The sequence below is a fragment of the Cucurbita pepo genome, chromosome LG13 (genome assembly GCF_002806865.2).
Source record: "Cucurbita pepo subsp. pepo cultivar mu-cu-16 chromosome LG13, ASM280686v2, whole genome shotgun sequence".
In the NCBI taxonomy this organism is placed as follows: Eukaryota; Viridiplantae; Streptophyta; class Magnoliopsida; order Cucurbitales; family Cucurbitaceae; genus Cucurbita; species Cucurbita pepo.
Genome location: NC_036650.1, coordinates 4,618,263 through 4,629,527, shown reverse-complemented (window position 1 = coordinate 4,629,527; position 11,265 = coordinate 4,618,263). Strand labels below are relative to the sequence as shown.

At 35.5% G+C, this 11,265-nt stretch overlaps 1 protein-coding gene across 1 annotated transcript; it reads left to right on the top strand.

Moving 5' to 3' along the window:
- Window positions 1–1,745: 1,745 nt before the first annotated feature.
- LOC111808606 (histidine kinase 4-like) lies at window positions 1,746–9,085 on the top strand. The gene is made up of 12 exons (XM_023694695.1): window positions 1,746–2,370; window positions 2,984–3,425; window positions 3,598–3,831; window positions 3,953–4,122; window positions 4,315–4,533; window positions 4,622–4,808; window positions 6,252–6,303; window positions 6,402–6,631; window positions 6,770–6,868; window positions 7,033–7,742; window positions 7,813–8,301; window positions 8,444–9,085. The coding sequence occupies exons 2-12, from the start codon at window positions 3,096–3,098 to the stop codon at window positions 8,667–8,669; spliced, it is 2,946 nt and encodes a 981-aa protein (XP_023550463.1). The 5' UTR covers window positions 1,746–2,370; window positions 2,984–3,095; the 3' UTR covers window positions 8,670–9,085.
- Window positions 9,086–11,265: the final 2,180 nt, after the last annotated feature.

Sequence of the window (11,265 nt, the reverse complement as noted above, 5' to 3'; positions counted from 1 at the left end):
CAACAATGTACAAGAATCTCGAAAGCGTATGAATCAAATATTGTCAATATAGACTTCCAACTCGTTAATACGATCAACATAATACCTAATCAGTCAAACTCCATCAAATCGAGTTAAATTATGAAAATCTACCGTTCTAAACAACTACGATTGGGTTTGTTTATGTGTATGTTTATTAACGAAAATGAATATCAATATTTGATGGACCCATACAATCTTCTGCTAAGATATATTCCTCTTTTTGAAATAAGGCCAAACTCTTTCTCTACCATTTATGCAATGACTTTACAAAGATTTGCCCCCTAAATCACCTCTACCCATTTTACCCTTATTAGCTTCCCTTTATAATGTGATTAAAGCCAAAGATGTAGCACAAATAAAGTTAAATATCCTCGAGAATAAATATTCCATAAACATTTTAGGAATAGATTTCCCTTCTATTTTGATAGAGGAATTTCAAATTTTTCTATTTATATAAACGTTCTTGGATTTAATTATGTTATGATCAATTGTTTAATATATAGATACCGTGTGTGTTTGTATTAATGTGGAAATGTGAATATATATGTATTTGTCATAAAGTATTTGTTTATTATAATGTTAAAGTGTCATTTTAGTCGATTTTTTTTTTATCCTTTTTTATTATTATTACTTTTTCTTTTTACACAAAAAGGAAGATTTCTTTCCCATTAATGAAAAATCAATCCTTGACTTTACCTCAACTTTAATCAACAACAAATTAAAAAAAAAAAAAAAAAAAGTGCCGACTCTAACCTCTAAGCGATTCAGTGGTCTGCATTCTACACGTGGCCTGTTGATGATTTTTGGACGGCCTTGATTTGAAGGCTCAAAATGTGGGACCCAAAGAGAAGATGACAAATATTCCAATTTATTTATTTATTTTTCTTTTTTTTCAAAAGAATGTCTAGATTTTGATTAATTCTTTAAAATTAATATATATTGTTCTAGACGACATAGGTGATGTTTTTAATCTATTCGAATAAATAAGGTATAAAATTCGTTAGGTAAAAGATTTTAATGATATAAATTCATGGTAATGTTAATAAAATTCAAAGTGGAAACCTACCAAAAGCATCTAATTGTTTTTGTAAAAAAAAATCTAGTTTAGTAAAAAACATACCTAAAAGTTTCAATAATACATAAAAAGCTAAAAAAAAATATATGTTTAAATTTTTGAAAAGTTCCATTAATACTTTTAAACTTTTCTTGCTAGATTTAAAAAAAAAAAACACTCCTAATATCAAATTTAAAAAAACATTTATAAATTTTTAAAAATAGTATTAACATTCTTAATCTTTATAAAAAAATATTAAAATATTTTTATCCTCCGTCTACCACAAAAATTATGTGCACATCAGATTATTTCATTTTTGAAAATTAATGAGTATTTTGAAAATGTGAGGATGCTATTGATTCTATTATTAACTTTTTTTTTTTTTTGAAAATATTTTAATTATTTTAATTATTTTTAAAAAAAATTAAGGTTATTAATGAAATTGAGTAATTTTTAAATACTTTTAAAGACATTTTCAAGTTAGAAGGGTATTTTAAATATATTTTAAAACAAATTTATAGTTTAAAGATATATTTTTGAAGTGATATTTTTATGATAAATCTAATCTTGAAAATAAGTTATTTAAAGAATAATAATAATAAAAAAAAGAGTTAAGAAATTGAGAGGGGGTTAGAGGTAAATTCAAGGGGAATGAGATCCGAGCTAGCAAATGTGGGCATGTCATTATCACACAGATTTGCGATGGAGATTTTCTTCCCCTTCCCACCATTTTGATTCTCTCTACCTCCCACACAGTGAAGAGAGTGAGAGAGCCAATAAAACTAAAAACCCCATACAAAAACTTGTGAATTTTGAGTTTTCTGGTTCTGGGTTCTTTCATTCAGGTTGAAGCTGTTTCCACTCTTCTCTGTTTTGTTAATGGAGGAGGAGCCTACTTGTATGTACTCACTATAAAAAGCGAGCTCACAGCAGATGAGAGAGAGAGAGAGAGAGAGAGAGAGGAAGAATAATAATAATATTTTATAAAAAAAGGTACACAAAGCCAGAGAGGAATAGAGGCAGACATAGTGGGTTTCTGCCATAGTGAAAGAGTATTGGGAAGGAGAGCGATTTGGGAGACACCAAAGTTGTCCCAGAAATCGTTTGATTTCAATTTTTTTGAGCTCCAAAGAACAATCAAGAAAGGTAAATAACAGTCGGGGGGAGAAATTGAAGAAATCCCATGTGAAATTTTGCGGTAAAAGCCACTCCGGATCGATCTGTGGAGAACCTTCTTCCTCCTCCATCATCTCTGCAAATCATTGGTTGCATTTTCCATCTTTTGTGATACCCAGGTGAGCAAAACTGCAAAAGCATTGTTTCTTTTGATAACCCACTTTCCCCTTTTCCTTTTCTTTTTGTTTTCTTTCTGCTCTCTGTCTCTGTCTGTGTGTATGTGTGTGTTTCTTCTTGTGTTCTTCGCTGCGCGTGTGTGGTTTGTCTTGGGAGCAGCGGAGTGTTCAGCTATGAATTTGATTGTTTAATGGAAGTGAAATGGGTAACAACTGAACTTCACGCCTGGAGGAAGGAGGAGTAGATGGACATGATTAGCTTACACTGTTCTGCATTTTTTTATTGTTTGTTTCCTTTTTTGTTACGCAAAGACGTCATTGACCAGAAAGTATATGAAGAGGAATTCTTTGGAATGTGGGCTTTTCTCTCTCCCTTGCCTCTTATTTTCATTTTTGACCTCAATTAGAACACCCCATCTTTTCAGACTCAGGCTTGTCTCTAGGAATTGAACGGCTCTCTTTATTGATTCTGACTCAACTCATCGTCTTTCCTCCCTAATCTAGGAATGGGTTTAAAAAGGAAATGGGGTTTTTCGGGTTTTGCTTTCTGAGCTTCAAATCTAACAGGTGACAATCTGCCTCTTGTCAACCTTTTGCTTTTTCTGTTTAATTGCAGGAGAAACTGTGGGAGGAGTTTTCAGAAAGAAAGTGAGCGAGCTCAAGAATGTTGCTGGTTCTTCAGGTTGGCCTAGTTTTGGTAGAGGAATGAAGAAGAAAAGGAAGTGAAAATGCAGGTGAGCGATAACTCTGTAGGTTTGAAGTGGAATGAGCAAATGGGAACAACAAAGAAGGGTTACACGTTTGTTCAAGCTAACAGGGCTTGGCTTAGAAAGTATCTTCTGTTCTGGATTATGGGGATGGCGTTTATCAGCATGTTAATCTATAATGGCATGGATGCTGATATCAAGGTGAGGAGGAATGAAGTGTTGGGGAGTATGTGTGAGCAGAGGGCAAGGATGTTGCAGGATCAATTCAATGTTAGTGTTAACCATGTTCATGCCTTGGCTGTCCTTGTTTCCACCTTTCATTACTTCAAAAACCCTTCTGCTATTGATCAGGTTTGTACTTCGCCTCTGTACATTGGTTTGTTCTTCTTATAGTTCTGAGAAATCTCAACCCTGCAAGATAAACTTGTTCAATTCTGTGCATTTTCTTGAGCAAACTGGTATTTCAATGTCTTTTTCCCCTCATGACATTGTCGTTTAACAAGCCCGAAACTCAACAATGCAGGAAACTTTTGCAGAATACACAGCCAGAACTGCTTTTGAACGGCCTCTACTCAGTGGGGTGGCGTATGCACAAAGAGTGATTCATTCGGAGAGGGATATCTTCGAAAAGCAACACGGGTGGATGATAAGAACAATGGAAAAGGAACCTTCGCCCATTCGAGATGAATATGCACCAGTAATATTTTCTCAAGAAACAGTCTCGTATATTGAATCGTTGGATATGATGTCAGGAGAGGTAGAGCAAATGTTGCTATTCTAGCTTATATATTGGATAAAAATGGCATGTCTGTATATATCGTTTTGCCTTCCTCATTTGGTAGATTGCTTCTCTCTGATTCGACGCTGATTCGACGCAGGAGGACCGGGAAAATATTTTGAGGGCTAGAGCAACAGGAAAGGCTGTCTTAACAAGACCCTTCAGGCTGCTGGGTTCCCATCATCTTGGAGTTGTTTTGACATTTCCTGTTTACAAATCCAAATTGCCATCCATACCGACTGAAGAAGAACGGATAGAAGCAACAGCAGGGTCAGTCTGGATATGAAGTAGTTTAATAAGAAATGTGAATTCATCTGTGCTTTGTTTGTTCATCATTAAATATAGAACAGTGGCTCTCAGCGACATGTACCTTAATTTTTTCAAATCTTTGAGCTTTAGCATCATATTAGGGGTGAAATTATATGTGCCAGATATGTTGAATTGTTTCTTATCTTAAAGCAGCTACGTTGGCGGAGCCTTTGATGTTGAGTCACTCGTGGAGAACTTGCTTGGGCAGCTTGCAGGGAATCAGGCCATTTTGGTAAATGTATATGATGTCACGAACTCTTCTGATCTTCTCGTGATGTATGGTCATCAATATCAAGATGGTGACTTGTCGCTTTCGCACGAGAGCAGCCTTGATTTCGGAGATCCATTCAGGAAGCATTTGATGATTTGTAGGTAAAAGATTCTACCATATTAGGTACATCTCTAATGTGGAGTGTTTGCTTCAGTGACTTATGGCTTTCCTCATGTGGTTATGGTGCAGATATCAGCAGAGGGCTCCCACATCCTGGACTGCCCTAACTACTGCATTCTTATTCTTCGTGATCGGTTTGTTAGTTGGATATATTTTGTATGGTGCAGCAACTCACATTGTGAAGGTTGAAGATGATTTTCATGAAATGCAAGTACTGAAAGTTCGAGCGGAGGCTGCGGATGTAGCAAAATCCCAGGTACCATCAATCAGGTCATATAGGAACTAAAAAATTAGAGACTCGAATAGAAAAGGAAACGGATGGAATTAGGGAGGAGAGAAAAGGATAGTTGGGATGAAAGTTCTAAATGAATCTTATGTTCGAGTTATGTATGTTGTAGCAAAATATGGCTTCAAAGCAGAGTGCATAATAAGAGGTTAAATGAATATGATAGCTAAACCTCTACATTACCCAAAAACATAAACGGTTGAGTATTGTTGTTGGGGAGTCCCACATCGGCTAATTAAGAGGATTATCATGGGTTTATAAGTAAGGAATATATCTCCGTTGGTATGAGATCTTTTGGGGAAACCAAAAACAAAACCATGAGAACTTATGCTCGAAGTAGACAATATCATACCATTGTGTAGGATCGTGATTCCTAACATGATATCAGAGCTAGACCCTTCATTTAGCCATGTCAATAGAATCCTCAAGTGTCGAACAAAGAAATTGCTAGCCTCGAGGGTTTAGTCAAAAGTGACTCATGTGTCGAACAAAGAGTGTACTTTGTTCGAGGGCTCCAGAGAAAGGAGTCGAGCCTCGATTAAGGGGAGGCTGTTCGAGGGCTACGTAGACCTCAGGGGAGGCTCTATGATGCACTTTGTTCGAGGGGAGGATTGTTGAGTATTGTTGTTGGGAGTACCACATCGGCTAATTAAGAGGATGATCATGAGTTTATAAGTAAAGAATATCTCTATTGGTATGAGGCTTTTTGGGGAAACCAAAAACAAAACCATGAGAGTGCTTATACTCAAAGTGGACAAAATCATACCATTGTGTAGGATCGTGATTCCTAACATGGTATCAGAGCCAGACCCTTAATTTAGCCATGCCAATAGAATCTTCAAGTGTCGAACAAAGAAATTGCTAGCCTCGAGGGTGTAGTCAAAAGTGACTCGTGTGTCGAACAAAGGGTGTACTTTGTTTTGTTCGAGGGCTCCAGAGAAAGGAGTCGAGCCTCGATTAAGGGGAGGCAGTTCGAGGGCTACATAAACCTCGGGGGAGGCTCTATGGTGTACTTTGTTCGAGGGGAGGATTGTTGAGTATTGTTGTTGGGAGTACCACATCGGCTAATTAAGAGGATGATCATGAGTTTATAAGTAAAGAATATCTCTATTGGTATGAGGCTTTTTGGGGAAACCAAAAACAAAACCATGAGAGCGCGTATACTCAAAGTGGACAATATCATACCATTGTGGAGGGTCGTGATTCCTATCATAAACACGGAAATATCTTGATTATGACCTTGGTTATATCTTTGGGAGATCACTGCATTTTGACTTAGTTGTCGCAAGTATAAGTGGTGAATTCAATTTTCTTGAATTCTGCATTGAATTTTGTGTATGTTTTTAAACATACTGACACATATATATGATGCTGCTTCTCTTGATTAAAATCTCTCTTTTATTTTGGTTTCAGTTTCTTGCAACTGTTTCTCATGAAATTAGGACACCAATGAATGGCATCCTCGGTGCGTATATTCCTGTCTCGCTTTGCTTTTACCGAATCAGCTCGTTTTACATGTACAAAGGATACTCAAATCTATTATCTTTGATGCATCAATTTCAGGAATGCTTGCTCTGCTTCTGGATACAGATTTAAGCTCCACACAGAAGGATTATGCTCAAACTGCCCAGGCTTGTGGAAAGGCACTGATAGCATTAATAAATGAGGTTCTCGACCGGGCAAAAATTGAAGCTGGAAAGTTAGAACTGGAAGCAGTTCCATTCGACATTCGATCAATACTTGATGACGTGCTATCTTTATTTTCCGAGAAGTCCAGACAAAAGGGTCTGGAGGTAGGGCTGTATGGACATCATTTATTTTCAAATAAACACGTTTGCTGCCTATTTGTTACATGTCATGTTAATTGATAACTTCATTGCTTTTTGCCATGGTGATTTCAACCATAATTGAACATCTATATGGAAATGAAGCTGGCAGTTTTTGTTTCTGATAAAGTTCCAGAAATTGTAATTGGAGATCCTGGAAGATTCAGACAAATTATAACAAATCTTGTGGGTAACTCTGTTAAGGTGAGTGCGATTTTTCGATTGTATTTCCATATTCGAATCCAATATAAACGCTTAATCTTTTAGTACATCTTCTGCTAACGAGTTCGGATTATTTGCGTTTTCTTTTGACTATTATTGTCTAACTGGTTGGAAACAGCATAAAAAAGCTTCATTTTTTTTTCCAGTTTACTGAAAGGGGACATATATTTGTTAAAGTACACCTAGCTGAGAATTCAAAAGTCTCCATGGACTCGGAATATGTCAACGGAATATCTGACAGTGGCTTATTCGTATTGGATGGTCGTGAATTTCAAACTTTGAGTGGACGCGAGGCAGCCGATGATCAGAACAGTTGGGATAACTTCAAACATCTAATCGCTGACGACAACTTCCAGTCGAATGCCGCTCCAAACAACACAGCAGTTACCAACAAGGGTTGTGATCATGTTACTTTGATGGTAAGTGTGGAGGATACTGGAATTGGGATCCTTTTACATGCCCAAAATCGAGTTTTCACGCCCTTCATGCAAGCAGATAGCTCGACCTCCCGAAATTATGGAGGGACTGGTATTGGTTTGAGTATCAGCAAATGTTTAGTTGAGTTAATGGGTGGTCAGATCAACTTCATAAGCCGGCCTCAGATTGGAAGCACGTTTTCCTTCACTGCTGTATTTGGAAAATGTAAGAAAAACTCAATGAATGATATGAAAAAGCCCAACTCTGAAGAACTTCCCCCCAGTTTTAGAGGAATGAAAGCAATAGTAGTTGATAGCAAACATGTTAGAGCTTCTGTAACTAGATATCATTTGAAGAGACTTGGTATCATAGTTGAAGTCACCAATAGCATCAACATGGCAGCTTCTTTATTCAGAGAAAATGGATCCACACTACCAGGGTAAGCCCTTCTCTTTTGTTCTTTTGATTTTAAATTGATTTCGAATGATTAAAAGCATGTTTCGTTGCAGAAACACAATCCTTCCAGATATGATCTTAGTTGAAAAGGACATACTAAATTCTGATGAGGAATGTGGGATCATTCATCAACTGAACTGGAAACCGAACGGTAGTTCGGTAAAGTTTCCAAAGCTGATCCTTCTCGCTACCAATATTGCCACTGCTGAACTAGACAAGGCAAGAGCAGCAGGTTTTGCAGATACCGTGATCATGAAGCCGTTGAGGGCGACTATGGTGGCTGCCTGTCTTCAACAAGTACTCGGGGTTAAGAATCAGAGACGGCCGAATGGTTCTGCTTTCCTCCAGAGCCTTCTCTGTGGCAAGAGAATCTTAATTGTTGATGACAACCGAGTAAACCGTCGGGTCGCTGCAGGCGCTCTGAAGAAATTTGGTGCAGATGTTGAGTGTGCAGATAGCGGGAAATCTGCCCTGAAGTTGCTTCAGCTACCGCATAATTTTGATGCTTGCTTCATGGATATTCAAATGCCTGAAATGGATGGGTATGTTCTAACAACTCTCCATTTCTCCTTTGGTGTCTTAGCTTAAAAAACACACGAAACAGATCTCTTGAACAAGCTTTTCTGATCTGAATACCAAGAATTTCTGGAGTATACTTTGAGTATAGTGTTGTCGAAACTGCAGGTTTGAGGCGACTCGTCGTATCAGGACGATGGAGGTCGAGGCAAACAAAGGAGGATTGACTGCAACAGAAGGCAAACGGCCTATACCAATATTAGCAATGACTGCAGACGTGATTCATGCTACGTACGAAGAATGCCTGAAATGCGGTATGAATGGCTACGTCTCGAAACCGTTTGAAGAAGAAAATCTATACAAGGAAGTTGCCAGATTTTTCAAAAAACCATAGTCCATCAAAAGCTTCATGAATGAGAAGAGATCATCAGCTGAAGAGCTCCTTTTGGTGGGTTGGAAAGTACCAGCAAGTTTTGACACCATTGCTGGTGCTAACTGTCCTGTTGCTGGTGACCGAGGAACCGAGTTCACCGAGGGCGTCGGGAATTCTCGACTGCCACTGAGACTCGGGTTTGAGCTGCTACCATTTCTAACCAACTAAATATTTTATTTTGACTAGAATGTGAGTACCTACCTGTATACTACATCAGAAATATCCATCCCCAAATGGATGTATAAATATGGTTGCAAGGGGAAGGAGCTAAATTGTAAATGCTCATATTTTTAAGACCTCTTCTAAACATTTTTATAGTTGGTTGGCTAAGGCTCTTCATTTTGGCTGCTTAATATTTACATCAACCTCATTCATAAGTTCATTGTGTATAAAAGATCTTACGTCTGGTACGCTTATGAAAAAAACTTTATGTGAGATGTTACGTCGATTGGAGAGGCGAACAAGTGCCAGCGAGGACGTTGGCCCAAAAGGGAGGTAGATTGTGAGATCCTATATTAGTTGCAGAGAGAAACGAAACATTTTGTATAAAGGTATGGAAACCTATCCCTAGTAGACATCTTTTTAAAAACCTAGAGGGGAAGCTCGAAAGGAAAGTCCAAAAAATACGATATCTCGAAAGGAAAAGTTTAAAAAAGATTATATCTACGATGGACTTACGCTGTTAGACGTTAAATCCAATTGAGGTCCATAGAACACAATGATAATAGCTTGTTTATAACTGTTATTTCTTTATCGATATATTCATTAAATTGTTGATGAACATGTTGATAATATAAATTAATTATTTGTCACTCCTTTGAATATCTTTGTTCATAAATTAATGTTTTCTTATTTACCAATAGATCTAATTTTATATAGATGGATCAAAACTAAATAGATGTATGAAATTAAGAGTTCACATAGGACAAAATGTTACATTTTTTTAGTTGTATAAATGGATTAAAACTTATTCGTAATCAAATGATATAAATAGTAAATTAGAGTCGACTTAGAACCAAATAATATAAAATATTATCTCATCCTTATCATATTATCATTAAAAGTTAAGACATTGACTATCAAACAATCATATATCTTTTTATATATTAACGATCATTTAATTACTATCTACTATCATTCTTTTCTTTTCATTGAATCGGGTTGTATCGATGCTATTTAGATTTTAAATTGGATTAATAAAAACTACACTGTTGTCAAGACCGTCATGGAGGTCTTTTGATTAGCTTCTCTTCCCACGAGGTTTTAACAAGAATTTTAATTCGTGAAATGAATTTGATTTTATTGATTTGTAGTATAAGTGTTACTATTTGTAAAATTTATAATTTGATTCTTTCTTTCAAGTATACAAAATATACTGATCTTTTTGGATAATCGTTTCTTACACTTTTTGATCTTTTTAGATGTTCGGCCTTTTGGACTTTTTTTTGGATTGGCATCTTACTTGTTTATCAGCTTGGATCGACCTTTGGTTTGTTGATATGCTTAGACCGATGATTATCTTGATTTGGACCTAATTTTTAATGAACTTGGACTAAATTATTGGGGTTCAACTGACACGTGGAATTCTGATATTGGTGTGAATATGGCGGCTAATAAATGTATACTTTAATGTTGCCTTGCATTGCACATAATCTTAGTGAGCTACAATTATTAAAGGGCTAAATGCGGCGCCAAATGAATATTTTTTTTTCCTTATCTAATTTATTTATTTTTGTAATTTATTATACATATTTGAATTATTTTCTTACAAATTACTCTTGGTCGTTAAAGGCAGTTGTATGTGAACTTTATTCCATAGAAAATAATTTGGAAATATGTAATTTTTTTTCTAAATATCATTTATGTGATATGTATGGTAAGAGATCTCGACCTATAATTTTTTAGGGAAAGAAGAAATATTTTAATAACTCGGCTGAAGTTGATATTTAATTACATGATTGATAAAATATACCACTAACATATTTTTTTTATTAATTTAATATGTGGAAGGTAAATATTAGAGATTCTTTGACATTTATTTTGTAAATATTGGGACAAGAAGGGGAACAAATAATTATATATTTTGTAAATATTGGGACAAGAACGAGAACAAATAATTATAATGAGAAAAAGTTTATTTCTATTTCTCATTTAATCGAGATTACTCCACTCCGTTCAGGATGATGTCCTAACACCAAAGGTTAAATAGACATCTCTCATAAAAATTATAATATGTAATACTTTAGGTAAGATTATATATTTAAATTAGTTTAGCTACGCATCAACTATCATACCTATACCTAATATAAAATACTATGATAATTGTATTATTATTTAATTGAGATATTCGTGCAATATATATATATATATATATCCATACATTAAATTTTTGGTCTGTTTTTTCTTGGAAAAAAGAGGTTTAAATTTCTTTTTTATTTTAATTTAGGAGGGGTTTTAACTTTTAATTTGAAACGCTCAAAGCCATTAACTGCATGGGAACCGTTCGAACCGTTAAATCATAAAAGTTTTTTTTTTTTTTTTTTTTTTTTTTTTTTTT

Bases quoted from the DNA above. Each gene is read 5' to 3' on its own strand.
- LOC111808606 (XM_023694695.1), top strand. From the start codon at position 3,096: ATGCAGGTGAGCGATAACTCTGTAGGTTTGAAGTGGAATGAGCAAATG. The intron at 3,832-3,952 runs GTAGAGCAAATG...GATTCGACGCAG, and splicing joins TGGATATGATGTCAGGAGAG to GAGGACCGGGAAAATATTTT. The intron at 7,743-7,812 runs GTAAGCCCTTCT...GTTTCGTTGCAG, and splicing joins AATGGATCCACACTACCAGG to AAACACAATCCTTCCAGATA.